The sequence below is a fragment of the Melospiza georgiana genome, chromosome 5, assembly GCF_028018845.1.
Source record: "Melospiza georgiana isolate bMelGeo1 chromosome 5, bMelGeo1.pri, whole genome shotgun sequence".
NCBI classification, from domain to species: Eukaryota; Metazoa; Chordata; class Aves; order Passeriformes; family Passerellidae; genus Melospiza; species Melospiza georgiana.
Window position 1 is genome coordinate 23284057 of NC_080434.1, and position 17072 is coordinate 23301128.

At 56.3% G+C, this 17072-nt stretch overlaps 1 protein-coding gene across 1 annotated transcript; it reads right to left on the reverse strand.

Annotated features, from left to right (window-relative positions):
* Positions 1-5632: 5632 nt before the first annotated feature.
* ATOH1 (atonal bHLH transcription factor 1) lies at positions 5633-6499 on the reverse strand. The gene has a single exon (XM_058025148.1). The coding sequence runs from the start codon at positions 6497-6499 to the stop codon at positions 5633-5635; it is 867 nt and encodes a 288-aa protein (XP_057881131.1).
* Positions 6500-17072: the final 10573 nt, after the last annotated feature.

Below are 17072 nucleotides of genomic sequence, written 5' to 3' on the forward strand. Positions count from 1 at the left end.
AGAGGCACTTTTACAAGTTTGTGGCGAGGCGCTGAGCCATTCAAAACTGCTCGCTCGGGAGGAAAACCCGCGGCGGCAGCTCTTGGGGAAAGGGTTAACCCGCTGCCCGCCCTGCCTGGGAAATGATGGTAAATTATCCGGCGCGTTCTCCCGGGGAAGAAATTAGACTTCAAAAGGGTTGGAGCCCTTCTGAATATATATCAAGCAGATGGGCTGATGCGCTGTCTCGCTGATGTGCCATTGATTAGCCGCCCCACAAAAGTGCTGCAGCCCCGCTCGCCCACGGCGGGTGCGCGCCGCCGCCCGCCGCTCTCCGGGGCAGCGAGCCTCGGGGCTGAGCGGGGAAAAGGGATGGCCGCCGCAAGACACCGGCAAAGAAAGATGGCATCAGAGTGGGGAGAGCAGGGGAAGAGGGGGAAGAAAAAATAAAAACCCAAAACCAACAAAAACAACAACAAGAAAAAAAAAACACAAAAAAACCCCAAACAAACAAAAAACCCAAAAAACCGAGGAAAACCCGGGATGAAATACAAAAAGAAATCTCCTCAGAAAGGGAGGGGATTTGTTTTCCCACCCCCAAATCTCGCCTTCCCTGTCAGCCCCACAGAAAGCCCATCCCCGCGCTGCACAAGCTCCCATCCCGAGTCCCAGCTGCGCTCCGTGCTGCAGCGGGAGCGACGGGCGGCACCTCCCCACCCCGAGCAGCCTCGGTTAAACCGAGCCGGGAGCGAAGAGCTGCGGGAAGCGGCAGAGGACTGGAGCAGAGGCGGCCGCTCCGCCGCTGGCGCCCTGCGGGGAAGAGCCCCGGGCTGCGGGTGTCGCATCCCGGCTGCGGCACCGGGCTGGGGCTCTGGGGGTGTCGCATCCAGCCCCGGAGGAGCTCAGCAGAAGGGCCTGTTCCCTCCTCCCGGGCCTAAGCAGGGAGAGAGAAAAGCACACGCCAGAAAGTCACCCATTGAAGCGTTTAAATGCTTCACCGCTCAAACCGCCTTTGACACGCCTTGGCTGGGCTCCCGAAGGCATCCCGAGCCATTCGATAGCGCTTCAGAGAGGCCTTTCTCTCTGCCCCGCTCCGGGCAGCCCGGAGATGGCCAGCGGCGGCAGTGGCAGCGCACCCATGGCACAGGTGCCGCCCGCCCGCGGAGCCGCGCTCCCATCCATCCATCCATCCATCCATCCATCCATCCATCCATCCATCCATCCATCCATCCATCCATCCATCCATCCACTCCCCGGGACTCCTCAGAGAGACTCCGCCTGAAGTTAACACGGGCTGGCGGCAGGGCACCATGTGCCTTTCCTAGGCCCCAACCCAGCTCCGGGAGGGCAGCCGGCCGTGCGCCCCATCCCGGCGGGCACGCAGCCCCGAGCAAAGCCCCTCCGTGTTGCAATGACTTGGCCAGGGGCGGAACACTTGACCCCTTGTCCCCTCGCTGCTCCAGCCTGGCCTGCCCGCCGAGAGGATGCTCCCCACGCGGGGCCGGCAGGGTCCCCGCCTCACCCACGCACCACCCGATCCGTGGCCACTTTCCCCGCAGTTTTCTCTCCTGGATAAGCATGCCACGGGCACATGCGACGGCAGGTGACCAGACACACGATCGGCTCCTGCCGCGTCCCGGCCCCGGTGCCCGTGGGTGGCAGTGTCAGAGCTGGGGCCGCGGGAGTCGGGCACACAGACAGACAGACAGACAGACACAAGCCGGGGGGTGTCCCTCTCGGGGACGGGGCTGCGGGGCACACAGCTAGCCGGGAGCGGGGGATTTCTGCGTGTCCATCGGTGCTGCAGCGGCCGGGACGGACCCCTGCGAGCGAGTGCACGTGTGTGCGTGCGGCCACGCGTGTGCACGCCCGGGCGTGCGGGGCCCCGCGTGGGCTCGCCCGTCCCTCTGCGGGCGCCTGCCCCTCCGCGCTGTCGGAGCAGACACGCTGGGCCGTTCCTGCGTATCTTTTTCTCCTCCTTTGTCTCCCTTTCTTTGGCTTTGACTCTTTCAGGTGCCCCGGCGGTGCCCTCGCGTGCTGCTGGTTGCTGGGAGGTGGCGTGGCTGCCACTGCGCTGCTGTTGTGCGAGGGGCGGGAGGGAAGGGGGCTTGAATGCTGGCTGTTGTGCTTGGCTGGGGTGGGGGGCCGCCGAGGAGGAGGAGGCCGATGATGATGATGATGGAGGGGAGGGGGTGACGATGGAGCTCACCGCGGGCGCGCAGCTCCCTGGGGAGCCGCCTGAAAGGCCGCTGCGCTCACCAGCTGACAACGCGTGCTCCGCTCCAGACACGGCGCACCGCGGCCGGGAGCGGGGCCAGACCCCCCCTCCGCCCTCCAGCCCCCCTGTCCCCCCCATTGTCCGCCCCAAAGCATTGTCCGCCCCGCTCTAATTAAGAAACGCTGGCCCCACGGCCAACTCCCCTTCTAACCCCCCCCCCCCCCCCCCCCCCCGCCGTGGTCCCTGCGCTTTTCTGGTCTCCCCTCGCTGGGTTTAACCCTTTCTCCCCCTTCCCCTCCTCCTCCCTCCCCGAGGCCAGAGGTTGAGCGAACAGCAGCCGGAGAGCCGCGGGGCAGAGATGCGCCTCGGCCGCCGCGCCTGGCCCCGCTCCGTGCCCCGAAATGCCCGCGCCGGGACGGCCGGGCCGAGCCCCGCACCGGAGTTGGCGGCCGCGCTCCGTCCGGCTTTGATCCGCGCTCCAAAGCCGGCGGAGCCGCCGTGCGCCTCGCACAAAGGCGGCCGCCTCCCCGAGCCCCCCCGGCCCCCGCGCTCCTTTCGCACACCCCGGAGGACAGTCAGCGTTCAGCCAAAATTTAACGCTCGGATAGTGCGCTTCTGACTCGCCCTTTTCAAATAAAAGCCCGTTTAGGATGATAAAACCCCACGAAGCAAACCGGGCGAGACTGCTTCCAGGGGCTGGTGCGCGTCCCCGCTCTTGTTAAAAAACTTTGCGGTAGTCTATACAAAACAAACACTGTCGCAGGCTCAATAAAGCGATTTATCCATCTTCATTACTTAAAGAAATGTTGTCTCTTTGTTTGTTTGGGAGATATTAAGCATGCTTAGCTTGCAACACATAGTTGATTCCTTTGCTAGTATCTTGGATACTTGGATCTGACTTTGGAAGGTAGGAGCTAATTGCTAATAATGGAGAGAAAGGAACCAGCCAGCATAGCGGGAGTGGCCTGGCATATGGGGAATGAGCGGTCTGAAATACTCAATATTCAAGTTTCCAAAATATTAATGAGATTATAGCAACCTGCAGCTATACGTTACAGCTTGTTAACGGAGTGCGAGAGAGGGGGGCTGCCAAGCGGTTGTTATGCAAACTCTATAGCTGAACCTTAAAATGGGAATGCGGCTATGCGGCTGGGTATCTCTTTCAAAGAAGAGCTAAAAAAAAAAAAAAAAGAAAAAGAAGAAGAGAAGAAGAGAAAGCCCCTCAGACGGCGAGTGCTGCTGCGGCTGCGAGCACCAGCCGCGCCATGCCGTGCGCTCGTCTGTCGGGGGAAGGGACCCGACCGAGGGAGCGGGGAGGATTTTGAAGCGCTCTTTTCCACCACCTCGCGTGTTCGCAGCCGCAGAGGCAGAGCCCGGGACGGCGGGGCGGAGAGAGGCGGCACGCACCGCTCTTACCCACGGCCGGCGCCGCCGGGACCCCTCCGCGGCTGCTGCCCCTCACCGCGCCGAGCACATCCCCAAATTAAACCAAATAAACCAAACAACGCCCCCAAAGTTGGTGGTTTTTTGCTCCGCCGCATCACTCCCGTGATGGGACCCCTCGCGTGTCCCCCATGATGCGAGACCGGCTCCCACAGCACAGAAATCAGTGCCGGTAACCAAAGCTGACCTACCCCGACAAAGCAGGCATTTTATTTGGAAGGCAAATGACCCTCCCGATAAACTTTCCACCCTGCGGGACCGCAGCCCGCTTCGGCAGGTACGGGCTGCGAGCAGGGCAGGGCGGCAGCGCGGGGTTACCGGGGGGGCAGGTGCCCTGTGTCTGCGGGGGAAAGCGACACCCGCGCGGGCTGCTGTCCCGCGGCCGCGCCTGGATAACTGATCCCCCTGCCAGCGTCACCTGCTGAACCCAGCGGGACCCCGGCACCGCACGGCTCCGGTTTGGCCCCGGCTCTGGTGTCACGGGCAGGCTGGGCTAAGCGTCAGCCAGTCCCCCATTCCCGTCCGGGTTTAAGCCGAGCCCAGGGGCCACATCCTGATCCCCGGTGACCCGCCGCGCTGCTCGCGTGTCCCCGAAACACCGCCGGCCTCTCCGCCCCCTCCCAGCCCTTTCCTCTCGGCTTAAACCGAGGGGGCTCCGTGGGAAGATCCGCTCGTGTCCCCGAGAAGGAGCAGGGAAGAAGGGAATGATGTGATCTGAGCGGCGGTGCGGGGACAGGCGCTACAGAAGAGCGACAAGCTCCTTACCCTGCACTTGTTGCATTTACCCGGTTCCGCTGGGGACTGCGGGACGGGAACGGGACGGGGTCCCGGCGGCGCAGGGAGCGGAGGGAGCGCTGCTCCAGGCGGGGCAGAGCCCGCCCCGCACTCCGGCCCCGGGGCGCCCCGATGGGAGCATCGCCCCCGGCTCTGTACCTCTCACCCCGCCGCGGAGTTTGACACCACCCCCGCTCAGGGAGGGCAAAGGGAAAGCTGAACCCGACCACGATTCGAGGCTTATTTTGTTTTGGTTGTTTTGTAGGTTTTTTTTTCCCCACGTTTATTTGATCTCAAAAAATTTTCAAAATTAAAATACATAAAACAATGGCAGCTGGCGTTGCTAAAATCAAAATAAACGATTTACGTCGTAGAAAAGAATTTTTTTTTTAAAAAAGAGAGAAGCAGAAATAATTGCAAACACTGCATAATAAATACGTTTCCTATTACCACAAAAGGAAAATAAAACCGACATAAAAGTTTGACACGACAAAACCGTTTTCGTTTTTAAGAGAGCGTTAGGATTAAGTGGCTTAATTAAACATTGATCTCCAATTGGCAGTTAGTAGCTTTCCTCTTGAAACTGCATCTCCAGCCGCTGATAAAGTGCTTGCGCCAAGTTTCCCCCCAAAAGACGCCGGCATGGTGCTCTAAGGAAAATCCAAATTTTGTCCGCTATTTACAAGTTAAGACGGTGCGCTATTGACTTTTGCATGTGTGTTTGTGTGCGCGTGTGTGTTTCCACAGCAATGCGACCCACGGCAGGATGGGTGTCCTGGAAGACGGGGGTGTCGGGCCGGGCTCACGGTTGGGTGGGGATGGATGGCGCCGGCGGCACCCCCGGCAGCGGGGCCAGGCTTTCTCCCTGCGCATCACCTGCTCGCCGACGGGGCGAGCCAGGCTAAGGCTGCGAGGTGGCGCGTTGGCAGGAGGGAACGGCAACGACTTCTAGGTGAAAGAAACTTTCGAAGTGTAAACTAAAAATTACAACAAACCAACCGCCCCTGACAGACAGGGCGGGTACAGTCACTCTCTAAAAGCCATCCCCCCCTGGACAAACCAGGGGCTGCCGGGGGTGGGAGACGAAGGGGCGGATTTCAAAGCGACCGAGGGGAGCCGATGCCGTCCGTGGCGGCACCGCGTCCGGCTGCTCACCCCGCGGCGGAGTCTGTGCTTCGAGGGGCGGCCTTGCGGGGTGCCGGGGACGACGCCCCTGCCTTAGCTGGCCTCGTCCGAATCGCTGTAGTGGGAGCGAGGCGAGAACTCCCCGTCGCTCCTGTGGGACCGGGGCGACGTCTTGCTCCTCTCCTGCGGCGGCTGCCCGGGCTGCGGCAGGAGGAGGGCGGGGGAAGGGGCTCTCTGTCCCATCAGGGCGCCCTCCGCAAAGGAGAAGTGCAGCGGGTCGAGCTGCACCGAGTAGCCCCCCGCGGCCGGCGCCGGGGGGAAGCGAGTCCGGCCGTGCCCGGGGGGCGACGCTCTGGGCGGCCCCGGCGGCGGCGCCGGCGGCCCCGGCGGAGCTCCGGCCCCGGCGGCGGCGCAGGGCGGCTCGAAGGGGGCCCCGCGGTGCTCGGCCTTGCCGGAGCCGTCGGAAGGGGCGGCGGGGCCGTGCAGCAGCTCGGCCAGGGCGCTGATGTAGATCTGCGCCATCTGCAGCGTCTCGTACTTGGAGAGCTTCTTGTCGTTGTTGAAGGAGGGGATGACATTGCGCAGCTGGTCGAAGGCGTGGTTCAGCCCGTGCATCCGCCGCCGCTCCCGCGCGTTGGCCGCCAGCCGCCGCTGCTTTTGCACGCCGCTCACCTGCGCCCGCAGCCCGGGGCCGCCGCCGCCGCCCCGCGGCCGCCCGCCGCCCCGCGCCCCGCCGGGGCTGCTCCCGCCGCCCCGCGCCGCGCCGCCCTCCGCCGTCGCCGCCTCGTCGTCCTCGGCGGGCAGCAGGTAGCGCGGCGAGGCGGCGGCGGGCAGGCGGGCGGCGCAGCAGACGCCGAGCCAGGAGCCGGGCGCGAAGCCGCCGCAGCCGCCGTGCTCCGGGCCGGGCGCTGGCGGCTCTGAGGGCGGCTCGCGGGCGCGCTCTGCCCAGGGCAGGCTCATGGCTCTAGCGCCGCGCGCCCATCGGGCCGCGCGCAGCCCCCGCCTCGCGCGTGGCGCCCCGACGGCTCCGGTGTCGGCCGGGCTCGCGCCCCCCTTTAAGGAGCGGCACGCGCCGGGGTCCCCCCCGCCTCCGCTCCCCCTCCCCTCCGCTCCCTCGCGCCCCACCCCTCCCGCCGCACGCCCTCCACTCGCGCCGGTCGCGTGTCGGCGCGGCCAATGGCGCGCGCGCGCGCGGGGCCGGCGCGTGCGGGGAGCCAATGGCGCGCGGGGGGAGCGGAGCCCGCGGCCGGCGGCGGCGGACGGGAGCGGGGGGGGGGGGGTTGGGGTTGGGGGGTGAGCCCGGGCCGGCGGCACGCGCTGTCCCGCCCCGCCCCGCCCCAGGCCGGCGCGCGCCGGGCGGCCTCCCCGCGCGCGGCGGGGCGGAACGGGGTGCGGGGGCCGGGAGCGCCCCGACGGCGCGTCCGCCCACAGAGGGAACCCACTCCCGGCCGCACCGGGATCTCCCCGCCGCTGCGTTCTCCGAGGACGCTCCGTCGCGCCCGCCTGGGGAAACATCCTTTACCTTACAGCCCAACCTCGGAGGGCCCGGTAAATTGGCCTCCCCACGCCTGGCGGGAGTAGCCGTCGGTGCGCCCGGCCCTCGCTGCGACCGCAGCGACCCTGCCCGAGGTGTCGGTGCGGAGCGCCGCCCGCCCGGGACGGTGCGGACGGCGGGGCACGGAGCGCGGCGCTGCCGTGCAGAGGTTCGGCCGGGAAGCCGCCGAGGGAATGTCCTCGGTTTTAGAGCGGTAATCCCGGGGACACGCGGGAAGCCCACGCGGGACCCGGTAGGTGAGAAGCGGTGCCGCTCGCAGCCGGGACAGCACACTGCCCCCGGAGGTGCCACGTTTTCGGCAGGGTCCCGATCCCCCGCGAGCGAGCCCTTTTGTTGCCCAACAATAGCTGGCCAAAGGTGGTGGAGAGGGAAATAGCTCCGTGCACGCATCGTAACTTCCCTTCCGCGCTGCCTCCCCTCCCGCCACCGCCGCCTGCCTGGAAAGGAGAAGTGGAGGTTTGCCCGTGTGAATAGGCGTGTGGAGAACAAAGTGATGGGCACAGTATGAGGTAGATATGTTTTTTCAAAAGTGAATAACTCGCAAGCCAAGGAGGGAGCGAGGGAGCCCAGCAGCTCAAAGCCGAGCGGCAGTGACATGCAATGAGCAGCCTCGCTAGTTTAGGAAGCTGCCTGGGCACACTTGGCGCATGGCAGGCGCCTGGGGCCCGCCTTCCACAAACAACTGGATGGCACTGAGAAAGCGCAAAGCTGATGGTTTGCTTTCTTTAAAAATAAAAACAGAGGCAAACCTTCTCTATTCTTTTTTTTTTTTTTCTAGCTATTATGCTTCAAAGGCAAAAGCTGTTGTATGGCCCCAAAACAAGTTGTCAGTTTCTGACCAAAATGGAAGTGTTTACTTAGTAAGAAAGATGGTAAGGAGCAAAAGTCAATACCTTGTTTCTGTATAGTATCCATAAAGTTGCCAGACCATCTATCTGTATCTAGTAAAAACTTTTATACTCTCTGATTGTCTAACCCTCTCCCCTTCAATAAATGCTTGTATCGGTAACAGCAGAAAAAGCCCTCAGCACTGTGCTGCACGGTGCTGTTTGCTGGCTAAATTCCAACCCCCGGCTTCCCTTTCAGCCCGCAGGCACCACGTGCTCCCTCCCTGGTGCCCGTGGCACAGGTGTGCTTTGCCAGCAGCCCTGCTGGGCTCTCCTCCCCAGGGTTAATCCGTGTGCTCCCTGTTTGGGCAGCGGGTGCCGTGGCTGTGAGCTGTTCCATGCAAGGACCGTGGGCCAAACCTTGGAAATGAGTGGGAGCTTTGCTGAGCAGCAGCCACTGACACCCATTTCCAGAGGCCCAGCAAGCGCCCAGCATAGGGAGAGAGCCAGGCTGGTGCAGTGTTCAAGTTTTAAACATCTCCCTCCAGGCTGGTGGGATGTGTGGCTGTCAGGACTCCTTGACAGCAAGCCCAATCCTCCATCCCACAAACCATCCACTGGCCTCTGGGCACAGAGGGAAGCAGCATCCCATTAGCATCTCCTGTGGATGCAAGGTGGCTGATGCCCCGGAAGGACCCTGGGCTCTGGATACCCCAGGGCTGCTGTCAGGTGCTGGGGACCTCCCTCAGCAGTACCTCAGTGACTGCATGGAGCACTGGGGACACCAGCCGAACACCTCAGCATGCTCCTGGGACAGGAGAAGTTCCTGGCTGGGAAACAGTAACAGCTGCTTATTTTTCAAGTGCGTGTTTTGTGAGCGCACGCACGCTTTGAAACTGGAGGCATCTGAGACTCACTCCACAGTTTGCCTTTGAAAGGACACACACAAAAAGCCATTTTCCCCACCAACACCACTGCTCAGAGGGGGAAAAATGTTCCATTGAAATCCAGTGGTCTCTGTATGCCTGTATCTGCTGTGTGTGCACACTCTCAGAGTCAAAGTCAAAGGCAAAGGGTGGTTTATGTCAGCACTGGGTTTAGCTCTGCTCTCCCAGAATAAGATAAATGTAAGTGATGAAGAACTCCTGGGGCTGGCTGAACTCATTTTGTATTCAACACTGCCCGGCCCTTTTCACTTTCCTTTCTCCCTCTCTTTGTATGTTCAAGCCTACTTGAGTTTCTTTTTTTCTTTTGTAGAAGTTGGTTCTTTTGAAGCAGTTCGAGGCACGCCCTGCTGCAAAGGGGACTTCACGGGAGTCGGAAACACAGGCACACCGGTCTGAAACACTTACTGTACAATAGCAGCAGTGTAGGAAGCCTTGGAAATGAATCTGCTCTAAGCAAGTGTCAAAGCTTTCAGAGGAAAACAAACTGAACTTATCCCTGTATCTTTATGCATATTTTCCCCCCAGCCCTCCTTTCCTCTCCCCCTGCCCCCAGCCTGGTTAAGAGCCAGGCAGCAACTCGGGGTCAGGAACGGACTAGTGTTACAGAAAAGTGGGTTACAAAAGGGGGGACAGCACACTTGCAAAAAGCCTTCTCTATCATTACAGCCAGAGACATTTTGAAAGCACACAAAGCACATGGGTCAGTTCTCAGTTTGTACTCAACAGTCTAATTGCTCATTCAATGCCATTTCAAGATCAGCCAGCTTCTCTGCAGGCATCACGACTGGTCAGAAAGTATTTTATTCCTTCTCTTCCCTTTCCCCACTTTCCCCACATGTTCTCTCGTTTCCTCCTTTCCTTTTGAAAAGTATGTGGGGGGACACACGGCCCTCTTTGTACCTTCCCTGGTCTTCAGGCAGTAAAACCCACAAGTGGATAGAGACCAAGGTGTGAGTCTTGCTCACTGAGATCAGGTAACTCTTGCTGAATCTCAGCTACAACCAGCCCAGGCCTCCTGCAGGAGGAGGGAAGGGGGGTTTCCGCCCTCCCAGTGGCTGGCCTGCTCCCTGGGATGGCAAGCCCCAGCTAGGAGCTACTACAAACACAAAAAGACAACGTACAGCTGAATTATTTTCAGTCTCATGGAGTGCATCATCAGAATACTCACCCAAATAAAGCATTCATACTTACTTTATTCAGAGCAAGATTGCTTAACAGAAGAGGGTCCAGCAGCAAATGTTTCTTAGGCTCCTCCTATGACCAGTGTCTAATGCTTTACTGTCACACGTGTTTTAAACACACATTAGAAGTGATGACTGCAAGGAATGCAAGAGGCCAGGTACTGGGGAAATCACACTTCTGAACCCTGTCCATTTCCACTCAGGACAACCAGGACCATGCTGCTGCTGAAGCAGATGTGCCCTCATTTCTGCAGAGCAATTTTCCTGGGCAGATCATTGCACTTACCCAATGCCATGTGCTTCAGCTCTTGGAGGGTTTGTAAAACTAATTCCCATTTCTTGGTGACACTTAGCTCCATAAATATCTATGCTCTGGGGCTAACCCTGTGGACACCTGCAGTTGTGTACAGTTAATTCTAGTGCAAGTACCTCCACTGCCTCCAAGAGAAATGCAAAGCACTGGTATAACAATACTTGCCTACCTCCTGGGGCCATTGTCAGGCATAATGAATTCAGCCTGGTGATACAGTTGGAAATCTTGTCTATGGAATTTGTATCTACATTCTGTCTGTTTATTTAAATCTATATAGCTGTTACTGAGATGTTAATTTATGCTTATATTTTAAAAATAAACCCCTTCATATTTAAGGAAGCATCACTCATAATAATTTTCCTTTGATAATTTTGTTTTAAACTCCTTTTTTTGTTTTGCACTCAGCTTGGCAAGGAGGTTCCACTAAAATTGCTAAATGCCTTCAGTCCCACCAAAGTCTTGCTCAACCTAGGCACTTCTCAGCTGTGGGACGCTTTGAACAACAATGTTATTTCAGGAGTATTCATTTCAGGAGTATTTCATTGTTCCTTCTTTGCAGCAGGAACAATTCTGCAGGGCCTGTGTGTGCTCACAGGCACCACCCACAGGTCCCTTGTTTTACTTTTGAAATGAGCAATAAGAGAACGCTAACGACCATCTCTGCTTTATGAAAAAGTGTTTTCTGACATGCTTTCATTAGGCTGCTAGTTGATATGTTTTACTAGTATAAATCACTTAAGCAACAGAATTACCACCATAATCAACAGTTTTACAGTATATGATCATTTAGTTTAAGTTCAGAGAATTAACATCAATCCATCCACAGAAACAATATATTTCCTTCAAATCACATCTGGTTACTTACTCTTGCTCTCAAGGTCTCTTGCACAAGAGCCCAGAGAATGTAAATACTCCAAATTTGCTGGCACTAGATTTATTAATTTTTTAAAATTGATTGCCTCAGCATTCACTTTTTCACTGTCACTTTAGCCACCGCACACAGTACAGTTATAAAGGTTTGCTCTGGGAAAAGAATCTAGGCATAGCTTGAGGTATGAATGAAAAATCTAGCTTGCAGGCTCTCTGTGGCATAGTAGTAACACATAAGTGAACAAGAGAGAGAAAAAATAACAGTTGACATGTAAGAAAGAGGGGGAAAAAAAAGAACATTTGAAATTCTGCCTTGCCTCTCAACAGCAGCATTACTTGAGCAGTAACCTGGGAGCACAGGGGGCTGCTTCAATTGTACTGGGCCTCCGATCTGCTGTTCTCACATCCATCACCCACACAGCTCTTGGCAATCAGGCAGCCCAGTCCCTGAAGGAGGTTTCTTAGCTGTGGAAATGCCAGCCTGGAATCTGAACCTTTGCAGGTCTCCCCCTGAGGAGGGAAGATTCCTAAAATGTGAAGAGTAAATATTTACTGTCACAGAAGCCAAAACAATGTGGAGAACAGTGGTTCCTCTAAGGGGAGAAAATCAAGTGAATGGACGTAGTCTGGTGCTGATCAACATCTCACATTGATACCTAAGAGCTGAGTATTTCCCCAAGAAAACCTTGTCAGCCAAGAAAAAAAAAATAGTACCTTGCCATCCATGGGAAATCCTCTCATTTAAGGACTTCTAAGAAGAATCCATTTCCAACACAACACAGCACCAACAGAGCTTTCAGGAACTACCCCTGTGGAGGCTGTGAAAAGCCTTTCTGAAGACATCTTCAGCTGGTCCACCACCTTGTAAATTAGGATGTTTTAAGAATTTCTACTTGTTAATAAAGCAGAACAACTCATTCCCCCCTGCCCCCCCCATGGGGCTCAAGAGAGAAAGACATACACAAAAATTAAGTATTAAAGAGAATTAAGTTTTAGGGGTACCTCAAAATTCCAAACAATGCAGAAGACTCTCCCCAGTCTATTAGACATCAGACAGATTCAGCAGACCATTGCTTGCAGTGCCTGTGACAGTGTCCTCATAGGTTTTGTTCAAGCAGCAATGCTCAGCTGCAGTCCTGCAGCTCTTGGGAAGCAGCTTTCCTGTGGCAGTAGACTTGCAAAACCCTGACTGAAGCAAGACCTGCACCTCTGGCATAGCCCTGAGCTGATTAGTCTGGAGAGGGAGGGAGACTTACGAGCATTTCTATTTCTCAGGCATGCAGGATGATTTCACCTCCTTAAAAGTTTTAGGAATTCCCAAAGGGTGAAGCCCAGTGTTCATCTGCAGTGAGCAGGAGCTCTGTTGGGGCAGAAGGTGAAGCCAGACACAGCTGATGGCCTCAGGTGCTCAAGAGCTTTCATCAGGAGCCCGCGGTCTGCAGCAGCCTGGGTGTGTGGCTCTCATGTCACAGGGGCAGAGATGAGCTCAGTGAGAAACCGAGTGGCTCAGTTTTGGTAGGAGGGATGGGCAGGAGTAACCAGCATCCCACCCTGCGTGGTTCATGAAGCAGAAATCCCCACCTCTCGCTTCAGCACAAAAGTGGCTCCCATGCTAGGAGCAATTATCTATGCCCTAGGCCTCTGTGCCTTCACACCCCAGTGAGAGCACGAGGTGACGGCCGTGGCAAAGCAGCACACAAGCACTGTTCAGCCAAAGCTGCTTTGCTGAGCAAAACCCTGGTGCCTCCACGGGTCCTTGCCTGCCCTGCCACAGCCGCCCAGCATGGACACAAGGACATTCCTCTCCCACCTCTCCCGGCTACCCGGGCTCGGGGCTCCTGCTCTGGTGGTGCCCGGTGGGCACGGCCGGCCAGCCGGGCGGGCCGAGCCCTCACCGCGGCACTGAAGGTGCCCCCAGAAGCCTCGCCCTGGTGAGGCGGCGGCGAGGCCACCACCCGGTCCCCTCGGGTGGGGCGTGCGCCCCGGCGCTGCCCCGCTGCCGGCAGCAGGTTGAATATTGTAGGTGTGGGCGATTAAAGTGTCGCCGGCACAATGGCGGTCTGTGTCCCATTCGCCACGCCCGGGCTCCTCTTTGGAAAGCGCACACAAGAGGTGACAGGGCGCTGGCCCCCGCCATTATCCCGGCGGCATAGCGGCGCGGCCCGCCCGGTTTCCCGGGAAATGGCGCTCCCCGGCCGCCGCGGGACCACCGCGGCCGCGCCCGGCTCCGCGCTGCCCCCTCCCCTGCCCCGGAACGGCGGCCCCGTGAGGGGGGATGGCGAGCGCCTGGCGAGGGGGAGCCGCAAGGCCACTGCCGGCGCCTCCAGGGCGCTTTTCGGGGACAAGAGCCGCCGGTCCCGTCGAGGCACCAGCGGCACCGAGCGCGGACCGGCCGCCGCCGCCGCCGCCGCCGTGAGGGAGCCGGAGGCGGTGCCGCAGCGCCATCGCCCGGGCGGCGCCGGGCAGCGCAGGGCCGGGCCCGCCGCTACCGCCGCCCGGCACCGCCGGCTCCTCTGCTCTTCTAAACAGCGACAACACTGATCCCCCCCGTATTTCCCCTCGTTTCTTTTTTATTTCCTTTTTTTTTTTTTTTTTTTTTTTTGTTTTGCTTTTCGCAAGAGCCCACCATTAAGTCGGGAAGATGAAGTGCGTGGCAGGGGATGGAGATCTGATCTGCAAATGCACCACACCTGCCACTTCCTCACGTGGCTTCACCCCGTGAAACAGAAATTCGTGTCTCTGCTCCGGGTTAATTTCTATTTGTACGTTGCCGTGGATAAGAAACACTCTGTCTGTAATGCCATGAGAAGTAATTCACTGGCTGTAAGTTTTGGAAGGAAAAGCTGTTCTTTTCTGTCAATACTTATGGAATAAATATTTAGGAATATTTATGGGCATGTTTTCTCTTTTCAAACAACTCATGTAAGACACAGAAGACTAAATATACATGGATAGATCTACATTTGTCAGACCATGTAGAAAGTCTTTAAAAGTGAAGACCACAGTGATATTTATTGAAAACAATAAATGTGTCTTTCAAAAGTCAGATTTCCAGGTGTATCCCCTCTACTTCTACCTATCTTTTATCTTGATGTAAGAAAAACAAGGCTCCCTGTGTCCCATATCAGCTCTACTTTCTGTATTGTATAGATGGGCTGACAGGATAATTTTTGAATCATATAAAGGGGTTTGTGGAATTCTGTTTTGTTGGCAGGGAGGAGGTAAGAAAACTACATCTGCAGTCTCCTAAACCTGGGGAGACATAAAACCAATCCAAACAACAGCAGATATGATTCAGAAAGGTCTGTAGAAGTTAGAGCAAGACAAACCATTCCAGTGTTGCCTGAGCACTATTTCATAAAGTAACTTGCTTTCCTGCTACACTGCATCAATTTCTTGCTATGTTTGCTGTCACGCCACAGAGACCATTCCTTAAAAACGTGTCAGATAGAAGCAGTAGCAAGTAACCTCATTATTAGCTTTGTTCACAGTATTTGCTTTCTTCCTCCCGTTCCCCATGTGTAAGCAAAAGAATTAATTAGTAACAACATGGGTCAGCTGTGATTACTCTTACTGTGGCCCACGGTGAATATTCATATCCAGGGAATATTCAAAACCAAACAAGACCTCCCCACTGTGTGTGTGAAGAAGCATGTCCCTGGCCAGTGGGGGAGGAAGGCAAGCTTACCAGCGGTGGCAGGGCTACAATGCACTCACTGAGCTGCCTGCTCCTCCTTTTTTTTTTTCCCTGGCACTTGACAGGGACATGAGCAAGACTGGCAGAGTGCAAATGTAAAACACAACCCACAAAAAAAGTGGTGGCTTTTTTTTTTTTTTTTCCCCCCAGCCATGCTTTTCAATTTCTAGCAGTTGTATAATATTTACCAGCTTCTCACTCCCAGTAAAAATGCTTGTGTCAGGAACTTCTGGCTGGGCCGAGTGGAAGAAGAGGGTCCCTCTGCAATCTAGGGGAGTAAGTGACACCTCTGAGTCCTTCTTTGAGTGGCACCAACAATTAGATTCTCGTGGAGCATTTTCCTATATGTAGAAGGAAGGTATGATATTTCCAGTCCATGAGTACCAGTGTGGTGGACTGGGACACTGCACCCTGTGTATCAAAGCTGCTGCTGCAGCAGCCCCACAAGGAGGGAGAAGTCAGGCAGAGCTCAGCTGACCTATTGTGCAACCAGGTGTGAAACCTCAAATCAGGCATGTGTGTGTCTGGAGAGATTTTTGCCATGAAATAAATCCTTGTTTCCTTTCTCCTCCTGTTCTCCATGGCCCACCAGGGCTCTGGTGCTGGCTCCCAGTGGAGGTGGAGGGGGGTGCACACAAAGAGCTGAAGCAGAGAGAGCAGTGGCTGAGAGCCTGGGGGCTCACCTGGGGGCTGTAACATGAGGCTCTTGTGGGGCTGTGAAAGCAAACCGGCCTGCTGCACCTCGCAGAGGCTGTACCTGCCTGGGTGCCCACCAAAACTGCTCCACCCCTCCTCTTCCTCAGCTGGACAGGGGAGAGAAAATATAATGAAAGGCTCATGGGTGAGGATTTGCCATTGCCATTGCTGGCAAAATAGGCTTGACTCAGGGGAAGATAAATATAATTTATGTCCAATCCGATCTAAGTAGGGTAATGAGAAGTAAACCCAGATCTTAAAATGTCTTTCCCCCACTCCTCCTTTATTCCTGGGCTTAACTTTACTCCTGATTTTCCCTACCTTTCTGCCCCTCAGTAGCCCAGAGGGATCATGAATAGGGGTTGGGGTCAGTTCATGACACATTGTCTCTGCTGCTTCTTCCTCCTCAGGGCAAGACACCTCACACTCTTGGTGTACTCCAGGGTCCCCCTTATCTTCTTGAACTCCTCCAGCTGTGTCCCTTCTCTGGCATGCAGTCCCCCAGGAACAGACTGCTCCAGTGTGGCTCCCCCACAATGTCACAAGTCCTGCCAGCAAACCTGCTCCAGTGTGGGCTCCTCTCTCCATGGCTCCTTTCTCCTTACAGAACCTGCCAGGAGTCTGCTGCAGCACGTGCTTCCCACAGCATTCCTTTGGGCATTCACCTGCTGTGCTGTTCTTCACGGGGCTGCAGGTGGATCTCTGCTCCACCTTGGAGCATTTTTCCCTTATTAACTCTGTTATCCCTGAGGTAATAACACCATTAGTTGTCTTGTGCAGTGGCAGGTCCCTCTTGGCTGTCATGGGGTCTCTTGCACATGGAGGAAGCTTTGGGCCGCTTCTCACAGAAGCCATCCTTGCAGCACTACCCCCCCGGCCCGAAATCTGGCCACACAAACCCCAAACAGCTCTCATTTACTTTGCTGCCACATCAGGTGCTGCAGGGGCCAGAAGAGCAACCTAGGGAAGCACCTGCAGCTGGGTCATTACTTCAGGAGCTTGATGACCGTCTCATGCACCCCCAAAAGCTTTAATTAAGAAATGGGCTTGCCTTATAGCTCTTTATTTTGATTTGGAGGGCCAGCCTTTTAATGGATGATAGCTAGATTTGCAAATAAAGCTGTTAACTTTTGGTTTGGCACTGTGCAGCACTCCCTTATCCCATCTTGTGTTGGTGCATCACCCCCTTAGAACAAAGAAAGGGACACAAATATTTACTTTTTTTTTTTTTTTTTTTAAGAAAGGGGAAAAATTATCATGCATGGAAAGAAATGTTGGCCTTACTAGTGCTGGTAGGAATAATCAGCTATAGAAGCATTGAGCTGTGATGTCATGGTGGAGAATTGTCCTGTGCTTGCTGCAGGTGGCTGTCTTTTTCCACTGGTGTGGCAGTTATTGATCCCAGAAAGATTTGTTTTTCCCCTTACAGCAGTGAACTGGTGTGACC

Excerpts from the sequence above, each read along its gene's own strand:
- ATOH1 (XM_058025148.1), bottom strand. The coding sequence starts at position 6,499 with ATGAGCCTGCCCTGGGCAGAGCGCGCCCGCGAGCCGCCCTCAGAGCCG.